We start from the raw sequence: 16,613 nt of genomic DNA, 5'->3' as shown, positions 1-16,613 counted from the left end.
GTAAAATTCTAGTTAATTGACTTCTTGCTATCTCAGAAAGGGTTTAGGTTAGGAAAATGAAACTTTCAGGAATGGGTCTACAGGCTAAAGTATGTCCCGGGAAGGTATTTTAAAGTACCCACCTCCACTCCTTCTCCCTCTAGAGGGCCCTGAAATTTGCCTACATGACAGGTCTGTACCTATTGAAATTTTGACAAAACGACATTTTACCTTAATTTTCAGTTACTAGTTGCTTTTTCTCTGCCTTTAGTTCTGAAAATGCAATTCCTGCTATTTGAGTAAAATTTGAGCCATATAAATGTTTTTTTCAAAATTTAGGAAATGTATTTGCATATATTTAAAACCTTATAAATTGGAATTGAGCAAAGTTATGAAGCTGGAAACAATTTTGTTGTACTTCAATTAAGCAGAAGATCTGTTTTACAAGGTTTCACTTTTATAACACACATATTTTTAAAGATCATCAAAGGTCAGGACCCTCTAGAGGGAGAAGGAGTGGAGGTAATTGCTTTAAAATACCTTCCGGGACATACTTTAGTCCGTAGATTCATCCCTGAAAGTTTCATTTTCCTAACCTAACCCCTTTCTGAGATAGCAAGAAGTCAATTAACTAGAATTTTACCGTTTTATTTTTTTAACGTTTAATTGTATTTAATTTTTTTAATTTTACTTTATTAAATTTTACTTTTGAAAAATTTTTAAAGTTTTTTTTTTCATTTTACTAATTAATTTTATTTAATTTTACCGTTTTACCGTCAAAAGGATTCAACAGCTGCGTTGAAATATTTCTACTGAGCCGCTGAAAATCGCATCCCTTATTCTGAATTGAAAGCTTTATTGAACCATTAATTACCAGTAACTGAGAAACTAAACATGTTTATCACAAGTTTTCCATTAATATTTGACAAAGTACATGAGAATCATGTCCTTTTAATACAATATTTGATTACGCAAAGCCTGGGGGGATATTCCAAGGAAGTGAGCATACAAGATGAAAATTGTATTTTTCATTGGGCATAGCTAAACTAGGCTGATACGAGTCAGTGGCGTAATTTTGCCAAAATCCTGGGAGAGGAGGCGAAGTTGGAGCCATTTTTCTCAAATCAAGAGAAAATGACAATGAAAAATAAGTCAAATAATCCCATAAAGGCGAAGCTATACTAAAAAAAAAAACTGACCCGTTTCTCTGGACGCCTGAATTATGCAGACGTATCTTAGTTTTGACAAAATTTTTGAGAAAAACGTTTCAGTTGGGGGGCGGCCAGACTGGGGGCAGGAAGGGGCCATTGCCCCCCTGTCCCATAGCAAATACAACCCTTTGAATATTTTTCTTGGTTTCTAGAACTTGATTAGACCTATTCCTATACATAGCCTACGCTTTCTAAATATCACACATAAAATTTACACTTTAACAGCTGCAATGAATCGTTTCTACGTGAGCATTTTTGTGATTTCCCCACACCCGCTATCCGTGAGCCGTTTTACGAAAAAAAAAAGATCACTGAGACCCTAAGGTAATACAGGACTAGGCTTCTAGAGCTGCATTTAGCCTTTTCCCATGCATATTCTATGTAAATATATGGTACTTATCTGTTAGCCAGTACAAGAGCTCAATCGACAATTTTGATCTACAGACACGACGTTGGAACAACTGAGACGCTTGGGAGATATATAGGATATATATAATTTGGACTGTATATTTATACATTAGGGGACGGGGGCTAAGTAAAGCGGGGCTACATGCAAAATGTAACCTAACATAACCTAACAAAAACACCAACTAAATATTTATTAAAATATGGCTACAATGTAGTTTTCCACTAAACCAAAGCTAATTGTCAAACAGTTCATGTTAACGATCTGTAGTAAGGAGCGACCCGGCTCGATAGTAACCAAAACTCTAAAAAATAGAATTTTAATACCAATAGTTACATCAAAAGAATCGCATAATTATGCTGATTCTAAATATATAAGTTTCATCAAGTTTAGTTTTACCCATCAAAAGTTACGTGCCTGAGAAAATAAGGGGAAACACCCCCTAAAAGTCATGGAATCTTAACAAAAATCACACCATCAGATTGAGCGTATCAGAGAACCCTACTGAAATAGTTACAAGCTCCTATCTACAAAAATGCGGAATTTTTTTTTCCAGAATACAGTACACGGATGCGTGTTTATTTGTTTTTTAATGGCACTTGGTATTAACCAAGTGACATAGAGCGATGGCAAATTCTGTCGGTCTGTCTGTCTGTCTGTCGGTCCCAGTCTTGCTAGTTTAGGCACTTCCAGATAGGCTAGGACAATAAAATTTGGCAGGCGTATCAGGAACCAGATCAGATTAAATTAGAAATAGTATTTTCCTCGATTCCACCATCTGGGGGAGTGGGGGGACGGTTAATTTGGAAAAATTAGAAAAATGAGGTATTTTTAACTTACAAACGGGAGGTCGGATCCGGCGACATTGGGGGGAGCTGGAGGGGGAAACCTAAAGTCCTGGAAAACACTTAAGAGTGGAGGGATCGGGATGAAACTTGTTGAAAAAACTAACCACAAGTCCTAGATACATGATTGATATAACCGGAACGGATCCGCTCTCTTTGGGGGGTTGGGAGAGGGTTAATTCTGAAAAATTAAAAAAATGAGGTTTTTGTAACTTACGAAGGAATGATCGAATCTTAATGAAATTTAATATTTAGAAGGACCTCGTAACTCAGATCTCAAATTTTAAATCCCGACCGGATCTAGTGTCGTTGGAGGGAGTTGGGGGGGGGGACCGGAAATCTTGGAAAAGGCTTAGAGTGAAAAGATCGGGATGAAACTTGGTGGGAAGAATAAGCACAAGTCCATGATACGTGACTGACAGAACCGAACCGGATCCGCTCTCTTTGGGGGAGTTGGGGAGGGGGGATGAATTGGGAAAAATTAGAAAAAATGGTGTATTTGTAACTTACAAACGGGTAATCAGATCTTGATGAAATTTGATATTTAGAAGAATATTGTGATTCAAAGCTCTCATTATAAATCCCGACCAGATCTGGTGACATTAGGGGGAGTTTGAGGGGGAAAAACGGAAATCTTGGGAAACGTGAAGATTGAGGTAACCTTTATCTTACTAATGGGTGATCGGATATGAATGAAACTATATATATAGAAAGATCCTATTTCTCAGATGCTCCATTTTCAATTCGAATCGGATCCGGGACAAAGGGGGTTGAAGGGAGGAAACAGAAATCTTGGAAACCGGAAATCTTGGAAAACGCTAACAGTGGAGAGATCGGGGTGAACTTGATGGGAAGAATCAGCACAAGTTCTAGATACGTGATTGACATAATTGGAACGGACCCGCTTTCTTTGAGGGAGTTGGGGGTTTTAATTCGGAAAAATTTAAAAATTTTAGGTATTTTTACTTAGGTATTTCTCTTTGGGGGAGTTGGGGAGGGGGGGATGAATTGGGAAAAATTAGAAAAAATGGCGTATTTGTAACTTACAAACGGGTAATCAGATCTTGATGAAATTTGATATTTAGAAGAATATTGTGATTCAAAGCTCTCATTATAAATCCCGACCAGATCTGGTGACATTAGGGGGAGTTTGAGGGGGGGAAACGGAAATCTTGGGAAACGTGAAGATTGAGGTAATCTTTATCTTACTAATGGTGATCGGATATGAATGAAACTATATATATAGAAAGATCCTATTTCTCAGATGCTCCATTTTCAATTCGAATCGGATCCGGGACAAAGGGGTTGAAGGGAGGAAACAGAAATCTTGGAAACCGGAAATCTTGGAAAACGCTAACAGTGGAGAGATCGGGGTGAACTTGATGGGAAGAATCAGCACAAGTTCTAGATACGTGATTGACATAATTGGAACAGACCCGCTTTCTTTGAGGGAGTTGGGGGTTTTAATTCGGAAAAATTAAAAAAATTTAGGTATTTTCAACTTAAGAATGGGTAACCAGATCTTAATGAAATTTGATATTTAGAAGGAACTTATGTCTCAGAGCTTTTATTTTAAATCCCGACCAGATCTGGTGACATTGGGGAGTTGGCGGGGGAAACCGGAAATGTTGAGAAACAATTAGAGTGGAGAGATCGGGATGAAACTCGGTGGGTAGAATAAGCGAATGTCGTAGATGCGTGATTGACGTAACCAGGCTGCATCTGCTCTCTTTGGGGGAGTTAGGGGGATCCAGTGCTTTGGCGAGTTTGGTGCTTCTGGATGTGCTAGGACGATGAAAATTGGTAGGCGTGTCAGGGAACTGCACAAATTGACTTGATAAAGTTATTTTCCCCGATTCGACCATCTGGGGATTGAAAGGAGAGGAAAAATTAGAAAAAATGAGGTATTTTGAACTTACGAGTGGGTGATCGGATCTTAATGAATTTTGATATTCAGAAAGATCTTGTGTCTCAGAGCTCTTATTTTAAATCCCGACCGGCATTAAGCCTCCGATTTTTCTTTTAAATCAATCTATTGATTCTTAGAATTTTGCTAAAGCTCATGCCATATGATCCATTTTATTCAGCATGGTCGAAAAATCTAATAATTACATCTTTCGGGACGATACTTCCCCACAGTCCTCGCGGGAGGGGCTGCAAGTTACAAACATTGACCATTGTTTACATATAGCAATGGTTATTGGGACGTGAACAGACATTTTCAGGGGGATTTTCTTAAATGGGAGAGGAGGTGTTGAGGAGGGGGGTTACGTGGGGGGATCTGTCCGTGGAGGAATGTGTTATGTGGGAAGATAATTTCTAAGAAGGGGACGCAGGATTTTCTATCATTATTTAAAAAAACAAGTCTTGGCTGAACTTTTCGTTAAGAAGTAATGATGCCTAGGCTATTTTAAAAAAATTGATTTTTAACTGAGAACTTTTATTGCAAGTGTGTTATTGTTTATTATTTTCTTTGCTGAAGACGGCCCTTAGATATAGGGCCGAAATATTCAAATAAGTTTTGTTCGTTCACTGTCTTGGGAAAAATGTCTTCATTATTCTCTCTTCTGTATTTGAAAAAAAAAAAAAAAAAAAACAGTGAAAAATAAAACCTCGCTCTTTACGCTAAAGTATTTTTAGTAATTTCAACTATTTATTCTACAGTATTTCTGATTCAGGGGTCATTCTTAAGGAATTGGGACAAAATTTAAGCTTTAGTGTAAAGAGTGAGGTGCTGACGAGGGGGAGACATATACGTAATAAAAACATACGAATATAGAAGTTCGTTACGTAAGTTAATTCGTAAGTTGTGTATATTTTTTACTAATAAAAACTTTGTAAAAAATTAAAAGTTCTAGTAGCCTTTTTAAGTAACCAAAAAAATGAAGGGCAACTAGGCCTCCTCCCCCGCTCTTTTTTTCTCAAAATCGTCCGATCAAAACTTTGAGAAAGCCATTTAGCAAAAAAAAAATTAATAGCCTATACAAATTTGGTTTCAATTATTTATGTGCAGAGAGCCAAAATCAAATCATGCATTAATTCAAAAACGTTCAGAAAGTAAATATAAAAAAAAGTTTTTTTTAACTGAAAGTAAGGAGACATTAAAACTTAAAACGAACAGAAATTACTCCGTATATGAAAGGGGCTGTTCCCTCCTCAACGCTCCGCTCTTTACACTAAAGTTTTTTTTACTATTTTAAAAAGTAGAGTTGAGAGAAAGAGTCAAACTTTAGCATAAAGAGCGGGGCGTTGTGGAGGGAACAGCCCCTTTCATATACGGAGTAATTTCTGTTCGTTTTAAGTTTTAATGTCGCTCCTCACTTTCAGTTGAAAAAAACTTGTTTTTTTTTCATTAATCTCCGTATACAAACAGCAATAAACCGGTTATTGTCTGATTTTATAGATCCAAATTCTCAATTGTGTACTAGCTAATAGATAAGTGCCAAATATATAATAATAGATTACACGCTTCAAAATCTACAATAAACCGTTTCTCTGAGAATATTTTTGCGATTTTCTTTCATGCGTTTTCCGTGAGCCGTATTACGTTGAAAAAATCTATACAGGTACTATCTATGTACTATGCAGGTACATTTTAAGAGAAAAACCGTTTTCATAACCACAAAGACAAAACTCAATTTAGTTTGCTATGCATAGTGATAGAGTATAGTGTCTGAACATGGATTTGCCAAAGACTGAAAGAGGCAATTATATTTTTCCAGGATAAGGGGTTCTTGCCCACAACAAAACAGTGCGTTAATGGACACAGCATGACTTTATACTCTAACGAGATGGAACATTACGAGAAGGAACGCATAGTGATGGAAGATAACTAACCTAACTTCACTTATTGAGTGTATTCTGAATAATACAAGTACCAAAAAATCATATAAGCATAAATTAAAGCTTATCAAGTAGCAGCTACTGCTACAACTTATGATATATTTATCTAAGCACCTGTTAAAAATCCTTCTACATGAATGAATCATGGTCCCTCTTAAAAAATTCTAGGCGTGGCTCTGTCTCCAAAAGTATATAAAGTGCTGTCCCGAATAAACCAACTAAATTAGTAGCACAATAGTTGAGGCTAAATTAACAATGTCAAATTTGGAACTATCGGGTAAACGAAGAGCCTGTAGCTATTCCAAAAACTCACTATCGAGTATTATAATATCTCAAGGTCTAGAGAATGATATGGTTACCCTAAATGGATGCTTTCTCGGATATTTGAATTACTGATTCCCAAATATGGAGAAGGTTGCAAAGTAATCATATACAGGGCTATGATTCAGCCAAACGCAGAAAATATACGTAGAAAATAATGTTAAAACAATCACTGAACAAAGCAAAATATAAACCACGAATAAAAGAGTATGTACCTTCATCTAGGTTTAATGAGGGATGGAAAGGGTCCGGGGGGAGGGGATCACCCCTTTTCAGCCATCTGGTATACAGCTCAGAGCGTCATGTGTTCCAAAAGTTTAAAAATACGTGGCAAACTTTCACCACGTGCAACATAGTATATGTGAGGAAAACTACATTGTAGCCATATTTTAATAAGTATTTAGTTGGTATTTTGGTTAGGTTATGCAGCCCCTTACATTTTGCATGCAACCCTTCTATACTTAACCCCTCGGAATCCTTACCATGAATATCTGAGATGTTCGGTTACCCTATATCAACAAGAGCTAAGAGCTCATATGGCACTTGTGATGAGGCAAGAAGAGCTAAGAACCAAGAGCTCATATGGTATGAGCTCTAACAAAATTCTAAGAACCAATAGATTGATTTAAAAGGAAAATCAGAGGCTTAATGCCGGTCAGGATTTAAAATAAGAGCTCTGAGTCACGATGTCCTTCTAAACATCAAAATTCATTAAGATCCGATCACCCACTCGGAAGGTATAAATACCTAATTTTTCCTCTCCCTTTAGCCCCACAGATGGTCGAATCTGGGAAAACGACTTTATCAAGTCAATCTGTGCAGCTCCCTGACACACCTACCAATTTTCATCGTCCTAGCACGTCCAGAAGCACCAAACTCACCAAATCACTGAACCCCTCCCCCAAAGAGAGCAAATCCGCTACGGTTACGCCATTCACATATCAAGGACATTTGCTTATTCTATCCACCAAGCTTCATCCCGATTCCTCCACTCCAAGTATTTTCCAAGATTTTCCCCTCCAACTCACCCCAATGTCAAAATATCTGGTCGGGATTTGAAATAAGAGCTCTGAGACATGAATTCCTTCTAAATATCAAATTTCATTAAGATCCGATCACCTATTCGTAAGATAAAAAATACCCCAATTTTCACGTTTTCGAAGAATTCCGGTTTCCCCTTCCAACGTCACAGGATCTGGTCGGAATTTAAAATTAGAGCTTTAAAGCAGAAGATCCTTCTAAATATCAAATTTCATTAAGATCTGGTCACCCTTTTGTCAGTTACAAATACCTCGTTTTTCCAAATTACCCCCCCCCCCCAACTCTACCAAAGAGAGCAGATCCGGTCCGGTTATGTCAGTCACGTATCTTAGACAGGTTTTTATTCTTCACATCCAGTTTCATCCTGATTTCTCCGCTTTAAGTATTTTCTAAGATTCCCGCCCCTCCCCCAGCTGCCCCCTCCCCAATGACGCTGGATCCGGTTGAAATTTAAAATAAGAGATTTGAGTTACAAGGTCCTTCTAAATATGAAGTTACATGAAGATCCGATGACTCCTTCGTAAGTTAAAAATACATCATTTTTTCTAATTTTCATAATTAAATCCCCCCCCCCCAATAGAGCGGATCCGTTCCAATTACGTAAATCACGCATCTAAGATTTCTGCTTATTTTTCCCACCAAGTTTCATCCCGATCCCTCCAATCTAAGCGTTTTCCATGATTTTAGGTTCCCCCACCCCAAACTCCCCCCAATGTCACCAGATCCAGTCGGGATTTAAAATATGAGTATTGAGACACGATGTCCTTCTAATATCAAATTTCATTGACATCCGATCACCCGTTCGTAAGTTAAAAATACCTTGTTTTTTCTAATTTTTCTGAATTAACCCTCCCCCAACTACCTCAAAGGGAGCGGATCGGTTCCGGTAATGTCAATCATGTATCTAGGACTTGTTCTTATTTTCCCCACCAAGTTTCATCCCAATCCCTCCACTCTAAGCATTTTCTAAGATTTTAGGTTTCCCCTCCCAACTCCCCCCAATGTCACCAGACCCGGTCGGGATTTAAGATAACAGCTCTGAAACACGATATCCTTCCAAACATCAAATTTCATTAAGATCTGATCAACCTTTCGTAGGTTAAAAATACTTCAATTTTTCTATTTTTCCGAATTAACGGGCCCACTACTCCCCCCACCGATGGTCAAATCGGGAAAACGACCATTTCTAATTTAATCTGGTCCGGTCCCTGATATGCCTGCCAAATTTCATCATCCTAGCTTACCTGAAAGTGCCCAAAGTAGCAAAACCAGGACCGACAGACAGACCGACAGAATTTGCGATTGCTATATGTCACTTGGTTAATATCAAGGGCCATAAAACCTAGTAGCCTATGACATTTCATAGATATCAAGAAAATCGTAAAATATAAATTTTTCTTTATTTTTGTAACTCTTTATGAAGATGCTGCATATTTTCATATTTTGGTAGATACCAAGTGCCATAAAAACGAGCAGGAATTAACTGAAAAACTTTTTCTAAAAGACAAGTATCATTCCGAAAAGATTCTATCTATGCTCTTTGACATCCTGGATACACCTGGAAAAACTTGTCTCGTTGAAAATGTATTTTAACTTAATCAATAGATAATGCCATGAACCTACACTGAAGGCCTTAAACTTTTGATTCCGCCTTGGCTCATGATAACCCTCACCATTTCATGTAACACTTACATTATTGTACCCGTTAAAGGTCTCATGTAAGTTTCAGAGAGGCAGTTAAAACTAAGAAACATATGCACTACTCCAAAGAGCTGCCTTTAAAAGAGATACCGGTGAAACTTACCTAAGTCCCAATTATAATGAACATATAAATTCCGATCCTGTATATTATTTTTATTCACAAAATACCATTTCACAACCTGGTTTCTGATAATATAATATCTGGTAACCGATTAGCGTTCAAAAAAGCTTTCAAACAGTTCGTGGTGACGAACTGATAGTAAGGAGTGACTCAGCCCAATAGCAACTGGAACTCTAAAAACCAGAATCTTAATAACAATTGATGCATCAAAAGAATTGGTTTTTTATGCTGATTCCAAATATATAAAATTCTCTCGGCTTAGGGTTACTCATCGAAAGTTACAACTTCCGAAAAAAGAAGAGAAGACCCCCCCAAACGCCCACTGCCCCTGGGAAAAGGTTTGCAAGTTATACAATTTCCCATTGTTTACATATTGTCTTTTTTATTGGAAATGATACAATTTTTTTTTGGGGGGGGGGGGAGATTTCAATAGAGGGTTTTTTCCGCGGAAGACATATTTTACGTGGATATGTCCAGAGAAAATTTTTACACGGGGAGAAGGGGAGTACATTTCTAGATATGATTTGAAAATCACTCAGAAATTAACTATAAAAATAGCAAGTTTCTCAGCTGAAAGTAATGAGTGACATTAAAACTTGAAATGAACAGAAATCGTTTAGTATGTGAGGGAGGTTCTTCCTTCTTCAAACTCTTATCGCTAAAGTTTGAGGTTTTGTCAAGAAAGGCTCCTCAAACACAATGGTAGGTGCATGTATTATTTTTAGTACTAGTTGGCCAGTTCAATTGAGTGTAAATAATAAAAAAAAAGGTTTGATAAATTTTTTTGCATTTTTCTGTTTTTTTCTCGCCGTGTTATATTTCCATTATCTTGTATTATGAATCTTGATAGATATAACTGTATTGTTTTTCTCTACTTTCACAGGCCACGGAGCCTTTAGTAGGGGGAGGGGGTGTTAAAAGAGATGTATTGATTATTTGATATTAATAAAGTTGAAGTATACTTTTTACTCTTTGTTTAATTTTGTGGACTGAGAATGTTTAAGCGGAGGTCTCGACTGGAATATCTGCATATTTATCCTTTCTGTTTGTTCACTGGATGGAAATATTTTCGCATTTTTCTTCTGTTCCTGAACAATGATTTCTCTGGTTATTGAAACACTTCAAACTTAACCGAAACAATGCGATTAGGAAATATAATTTCTGCGAAATTCCTGTTGCACTGAAATACTTTGATCGCCATCCAAGAAACACCATTTTCGGAAATTCACTAAAACCCGGATCGCCATCCAAGAAACACCAAATGGATCCAATGGATCGCCAAATGGATCGCCAAACACCAACCAATGGATCGCCATCCAAGAAACACCATTTTCGGAAATTCACTAAAACCCGGATCGCCATCCAAGAAACACCAAATGGATCCAATGGATCGCCAAACACCAACCAATGGATCGCCATCCAAGAAACACCATTTTCGGAAATTCACTAAAACCCGGATCGCCATCCAAGAAACACCAAATGGGTCCAATGGATCGCCAAATGGATCGCCAAACACCAACCAATGGATCGCCATCCAAGAAACACCATTTTCGGAAATTCACTAAAACCCGGATCGCCATCCAAGAAACACCAAATGGATCCAATGGATCGCCAAATGAATCGCCAAACACCAACCAATGGATCGCCATCCAAGAAACACCATTTTCGGAAATTCACTAAAACCCGGATACAATCAAGAAATTTCACTTAACGAACAATTCTTGTTGTCATTCTGCTTAAGTCAAATTCACATGCATGCTTAGCTATATATTAAGGTTTAGGTATAGGCATTAATTACCAATCATAACTTGTTTCCACTTTTGTAAGCAACCCTGATTGGTCCAAAGTGATGACAACTAGAGATCCATGTATAGAAAAGCACACATGCGAACGGAACTTAAAGATTTTTTTTAGCTGGATCAATCTTCCTATCAACAGTTTAACCACACATTCAAGTACAGACAGAGGATTCTATTGCGAAGGAGCAATATATCGGGCGAAGGGGGGTATAATTTTGAGAAAAATGGGCAAAGTAAATGAAAAATACGAGAAAACATAGATAAAGTGTAAAAATCACTGTATTTCAGGAGAAAGGCCAGGCCCAAAGCGCCAATCCATACCTGAGGAGGTTGCTTGTAAGGATAAGCTAGATTAACAGCTAGCCGAAAAATCTGTAGGACAATAAACATAAAACTTAAAAATTGGATTTTTTAAAATAAAAGTAAAAAAAAAACACAAAATACATAAAAAAGGGCAAAGAAAGGGCAAGTCAAAATTGACCAGCATAAATATCAGGAAAAAATTAAAGTGAAAATTAAGAAATTATGCCCTTGCTATATTTGTCTCCTTACATTCATTGTTGATGAAATTGATGATATCTATACACGAGTTTGTTTCATATGAGGGACAAATTGGTAAAAATAAATGAATAAGGGGGAGACAATTACGAATTTTGTTCGCATTCTGACTACACACGTTTTCAGAAGATCTACACTAAAATATTCCCCTTCCCCGAAAATTAAGTTCCTTACCCCCCTGCCATCCCAAATGAAATTTTTCCTGAAGGCTTAAACTCAAAACCCCAGCCACAAGGAAAACATAATATACCACTCTTGTCATGATCGACAACCCACTGGTTCTGATTGTAAGCATACTCTAGATAAATACTTACTTCAGGTACACGTTGTCAAACCTCACATGATTAGCTAGGTGTTAGACACTATTGATCTTTCTAAAAATATGTTTTCTTGGGTAAGTCAATTAACTAATAATTTCAAATATTTAATCTTGCATAAATTTAAATAGGATCATATCAATGCATAGCTTAGATGTAGGACACTGTTTTGCATTTTCTACTGATTTTTCACACATATTCCTTGTTTTCAAACTTGGCAACCACTAAACGTAAAACTGCAGAACTGTATATGGGTGTCATTTTCATTAAAAATTGTGTTTCTGCTATTCCTAATTCTTAAAGATGTATATGCTTCTAAAATTTTCAATTTGACCAATTTAAAGAATTAAAGTTCATTTTCATGTCATTGGTAGATTCACCATCAGGTATACATTTTTTTTTAAGGAAGGAGATGTCAAGCCCTTCAGAAAAAGTACTTTTTTAAGTATGAATATATTTTTGACAATAATTAACTGTGACAGGGTTACAAAACAGATGGTAAGAAAATTCTCCATCATTTACCCTTATACAAGTGACAATAGCAGCAATCAATGCTGACTGGCATTTGAGTTGAAACTCACTCCCCTGCCTATGAGCAGACCCCTATCAGTAAAAATTTGTGGCAAATTCTATAAATCATTCTAGAAAGTTGACAGAAGACTTAAGATTTTGGCCTTCATTAAATGAGGCCTTCATTAGAATTTGAAGACTTTACATAACATCTTAAGGCCTTAACATCTTAATACTGTAAAGGCCTGTAACATCTTAATACTGTAAGGCCTTAACATCTTAATAACTCATAACATCTTAACACTGCTTAAGGCCTTCATTAGAATTTGAAGACTTTACATAACATCACATGATTATTCTGGAGAGGTAGCAGCAATTTTGCCAGGGTTGCAAGCGATTTATAACTAGCTCTAAATAGACGAAGTTGAGAAGCATGGATTCCATTTCCAGATAATACACCTGCTTTTGACTTTTTCCACAATTTAATTTCTTTTCAGTTGCAATTTTGTACCCAGTTCACAGTGTAAATTGTTCACTCTCAATAATAAAAGCAGTTGTATCTGCTATTGCTCTAACAAGAAAACTATATTTTTTCAGTAGAAGTTTTTCAAAATTCTTTAACAAAAAAATTGCAGGCTTTAGGGAAAAGGGGATGAAGATTCCACTTTAGTAGGTTTGTATTTTTAAGCTAACAATTTTTAGCTAGCTAGTGGCAGCAAGTTCTTCTAGCCTACATAAGGGCAATCTAGAATATGAACAATATTTTTGCATTAATATGTCAATATTTTTTTTTCTATTAGGTCCTGTAATGAAACAAAATAAAAAAGTATTTGTGACATGGCTAGAAAGCTGTGCACAGGGTTACTACTCAGTGATAAGAATAATCACTAGAATGTAGTGATTTTCTTGAATAATCTAGCAACTTCTGAGCTGATTTAGTGATTTTTTTGGTTAAGGCAATATAAGACCCTTTAACAAAATCTAAATGTCATCTCTCTTCCACTAAAATCAAAGCAATTATTTTAATTTATCATGGAGTTATTATTTTAATTAAAATAATTAATCATTTTATTTATATTTAACTATTTAGTTAAAAATTATTTTAATTGTTCATGAATTTTAATCAGCTTTACATGTTAGATTAAGATTCCTTTTTGTCACCACAGAAGCACTTCATTCCCTGTAATAAGCCAAATTATAAATTACAAGGATTGTTTTTTTTTATTTTACAATTAGAATTTTCCTATCCACACCAAATAAATTGGAGCTTCATCTTGCTCCTTTTAAGTTTCTTATAAATGTTGCTACTGAACTTTGTCAAATACCAATCTGACTGACCAAATTTCAAACAGAAAGCTACATGAAGTAGGTTGTTCTATCCTACTTTCTAGGGCTATAATAAGAGAAAGGTTGAGATGACTGGAAAACGTTTTACAGATGGAGGGATTGCCAATGCCTGTCTCTTTTACTCATCCTTGTTGGACTCAATGAAAAGCAGTCCCTGAACTGGAAGGGTTCATAAGAATGGAAATTTGTACTTTTTGATCAGGTGCTGTAGCAGTGGTTACTATATTTTGAAAGAACACTGAATAAGATATCAAATGATAGATTTCTTGTTTCTTGTTGGATTCCCCTTAAATATTGTAAATTCACTAAATTGTAAATCACATATAGCCTACTGTATTGTAAATCAATACTAAGGCCTTATGTATATTATACTTGGAAAGTGTTATATGGGAATCAAATGGAATTACTCCTTCATTATTATAGTCTATTGTTCAAACAGGGGATCTTAGAACAACAACCATCTAAATAAGATATTTTTACCAAAAAAAAAAGAACTCAAAAGTCCCTTGTAGAAGCAATCTTTCAACAAGCTTTATGGCCACATTGGCTACAAAAAAAAAAAACTAATTTTACTTCCCAAAAAATTTGAAAACAACCAAGTAGCACAGCTACCCTACTTTTTCCACAGTGGGTATTATTATTGCTATATTGTTATTATTACCATAGGACATGAGGTGAGCCCAAATTGGGTTAAGGTTCATTGCCTCTAAACCTCTTAAAAACCACTAAATATGGCAGGGGGAAATAAACAAAATCATTTTCCCCAACTCTAGCCACATAATTTGCCAACTGTCAGACCCTTCCTTCCTCCACAACATTGTGATTATGATTGTAAAGATGTAAACAATTTTGTTGTACTTCATTTAAGCAGAAGATCTATTTTGCAAGGTTTCACTTTTATAACACACATATTTTTGAAGGTCATCAAAGGTCAGGGCCCTCTAGAGTGAGAAGGAGTGGACGTGGTTACTTCAAAATACCTTCCTAGAATATACTTTAGCCTGTAGACCTATCCTTGAAAATTTCATTTTCTTAACCTAACCCATTTCTGAGATGGCAAGAAGTCAATCAACTAGAATTTAACCCAATTTTCAACCAGATGTAGTTTCAACAGTCATCTTGCAAATTTGGCAAAAATTGAAGCAAATCAGTCCTCACAATTCTGCCCAAAATTCCTAATTCATTTTATGGCTCTAGTTATATTTCTAGTTTTCTTATGTCTAAGCTTTTTAGTCATGGTATATGTTTAGTCCATGTGAGACTAAACACTGGGAGCAACTGCTTTGCAGCCCTGAGAAATAGGGATGAGTGTTTCTAGTCAAAAGAACTGTTTTCAAATTCACAATTTGTTAAATCCTGATTTACCACATGCCTAGCTTTTACAAAATATTGGAAATTTTGTCTTAGATTTAACAAATCCTAACATGACTAATGTTCAATCTTAAACCTTAGGAAGAATGTTTCTAAACCTAGAGTCAAACAAAAGTAGGCCTAGACTTGATCAAAAATTAGCCTCAGCAAACCTTGGTTTCTTTCTAAGGCTAAGACATATAGGCCTAGCCTATAGACCTATTGTGTCAACAAAATTTCATAAGGCTTATAAATAAGGTCTTGAAAACAGCTTTCCATGGTATAATTTAGCTTCTCAAACCATTTCTGAAAGTTTCACCTAAAACAGATGTTTTTCAAGATAGGCTAGCCTAGCAAAAACCTGTCATCTAGAGTTTTACCAAAACTTGTTGTAATGTTTAGTAAAGAAGATGGGTTTGAAAGATTAATGCTATGATGGGTTTGCAGTGACTGTATACCAAGACTATGCTAGGCCAGGTCTTAGTTGGCTAGGCTACAGAAATTCAAGAGGAAGGGAGGGGCACATTAACTCTCCTAATTCTATTTTTTGGCTTTTATGTGAATTCAACATTTCAGAAATACCCAAAGTGTGTTATCTGAGCACTAAATTATCAAATATAGGACCATATGGATGGATCTAAGATAGATACCCTAAGACAAGTGCATTTATAGAGTAGAACAATTGAGAGCATACAAAAATAAAGTTTAGTGGATAAAAGTTAAGCCAGGTTAAAAGTAAGTACCTTTTCTTTAGCTCTTCCAGCATGTTTTTGCACAGTTTTAGCAAATATTGTGCCCTTACTTTCTGTTGCCATTTTTAAATCACCGACCATTTTCTATAAATAGATGGCACCTCTTTCTATCCAAAAAAAGAATCAGCAGAATTTTCGCACTAATTTTTTGAAACTAAAAAACGGGGGGAAATAGTTTACACTTGGCCCGGTTTAAGTAGACCTGTACCCATACAAGTGTCTCTGAAAAGAGAGCGTTTCCAAGATAAGTTGGAACTGGGACAATTCTCTCTGAATGTTATTTATAGTTTGTATTGACACCGGATTCTCCGGTAAAAATTAATTTTGTGTTTTATGATTTTATGTATCGTTTATGAGGCTTTTTATTTCCCAATTCTAATATCTAATATGATTTGCATTTTTTATAGATTCTATGGGAACTATATTTGCAGTCGAAATGTGGGTCGTTTAAAAAAAGTAGGTGCAATTATAATTTGGTTTTTACAATTTGATTAGCCGATAACTTCAAAGCA

The 16,613-nt window shown here is 36.0% G+C and overlaps 1 protein-coding gene across 2 annotated transcripts in view; it reads right to left on the bottom strand.

Moving 5' to 3' along the window:
- The window catches only part of LOC136041822 (myc box-dependent-interacting protein 1-like), a 101,902-nt gene extending 85,577 nt beyond the window's left edge, over positions 1–16,325 (bottom strand). For both annotated transcript variants that reach the window (XM_065726598.1, XM_065726599.1), the window contains exon 1: positions 16,093–16,325. In XM_065726598.1, the coding sequence (XP_065582670.1) occupies positions 16,093–16,182 (90 nt within the window). In that variant the 5' untranslated portion in view covers positions 16,183–16,325. The remainder of the gene's footprint in view (positions 1–16,092) is intronic.
- Between the last annotated feature and the right edge of the window lie 288 nt (positions 16,326–16,613).

Source organism: Artemia franciscana, unplaced genomic scaffold (genome assembly GCF_032884065.1).
Source record: "Artemia franciscana unplaced genomic scaffold, ASM3288406v1 PGA_scaffold_39, whole genome shotgun sequence".
In the NCBI taxonomy this organism is placed as follows: Eukaryota; Metazoa; Arthropoda; class Branchiopoda; order Anostraca; family Artemiidae; genus Artemia; species Artemia franciscana.
Note: the sequence above shows the minus strand (reverse complement) of the source record. Positions and strands in the feature narration are given on the sequence as shown.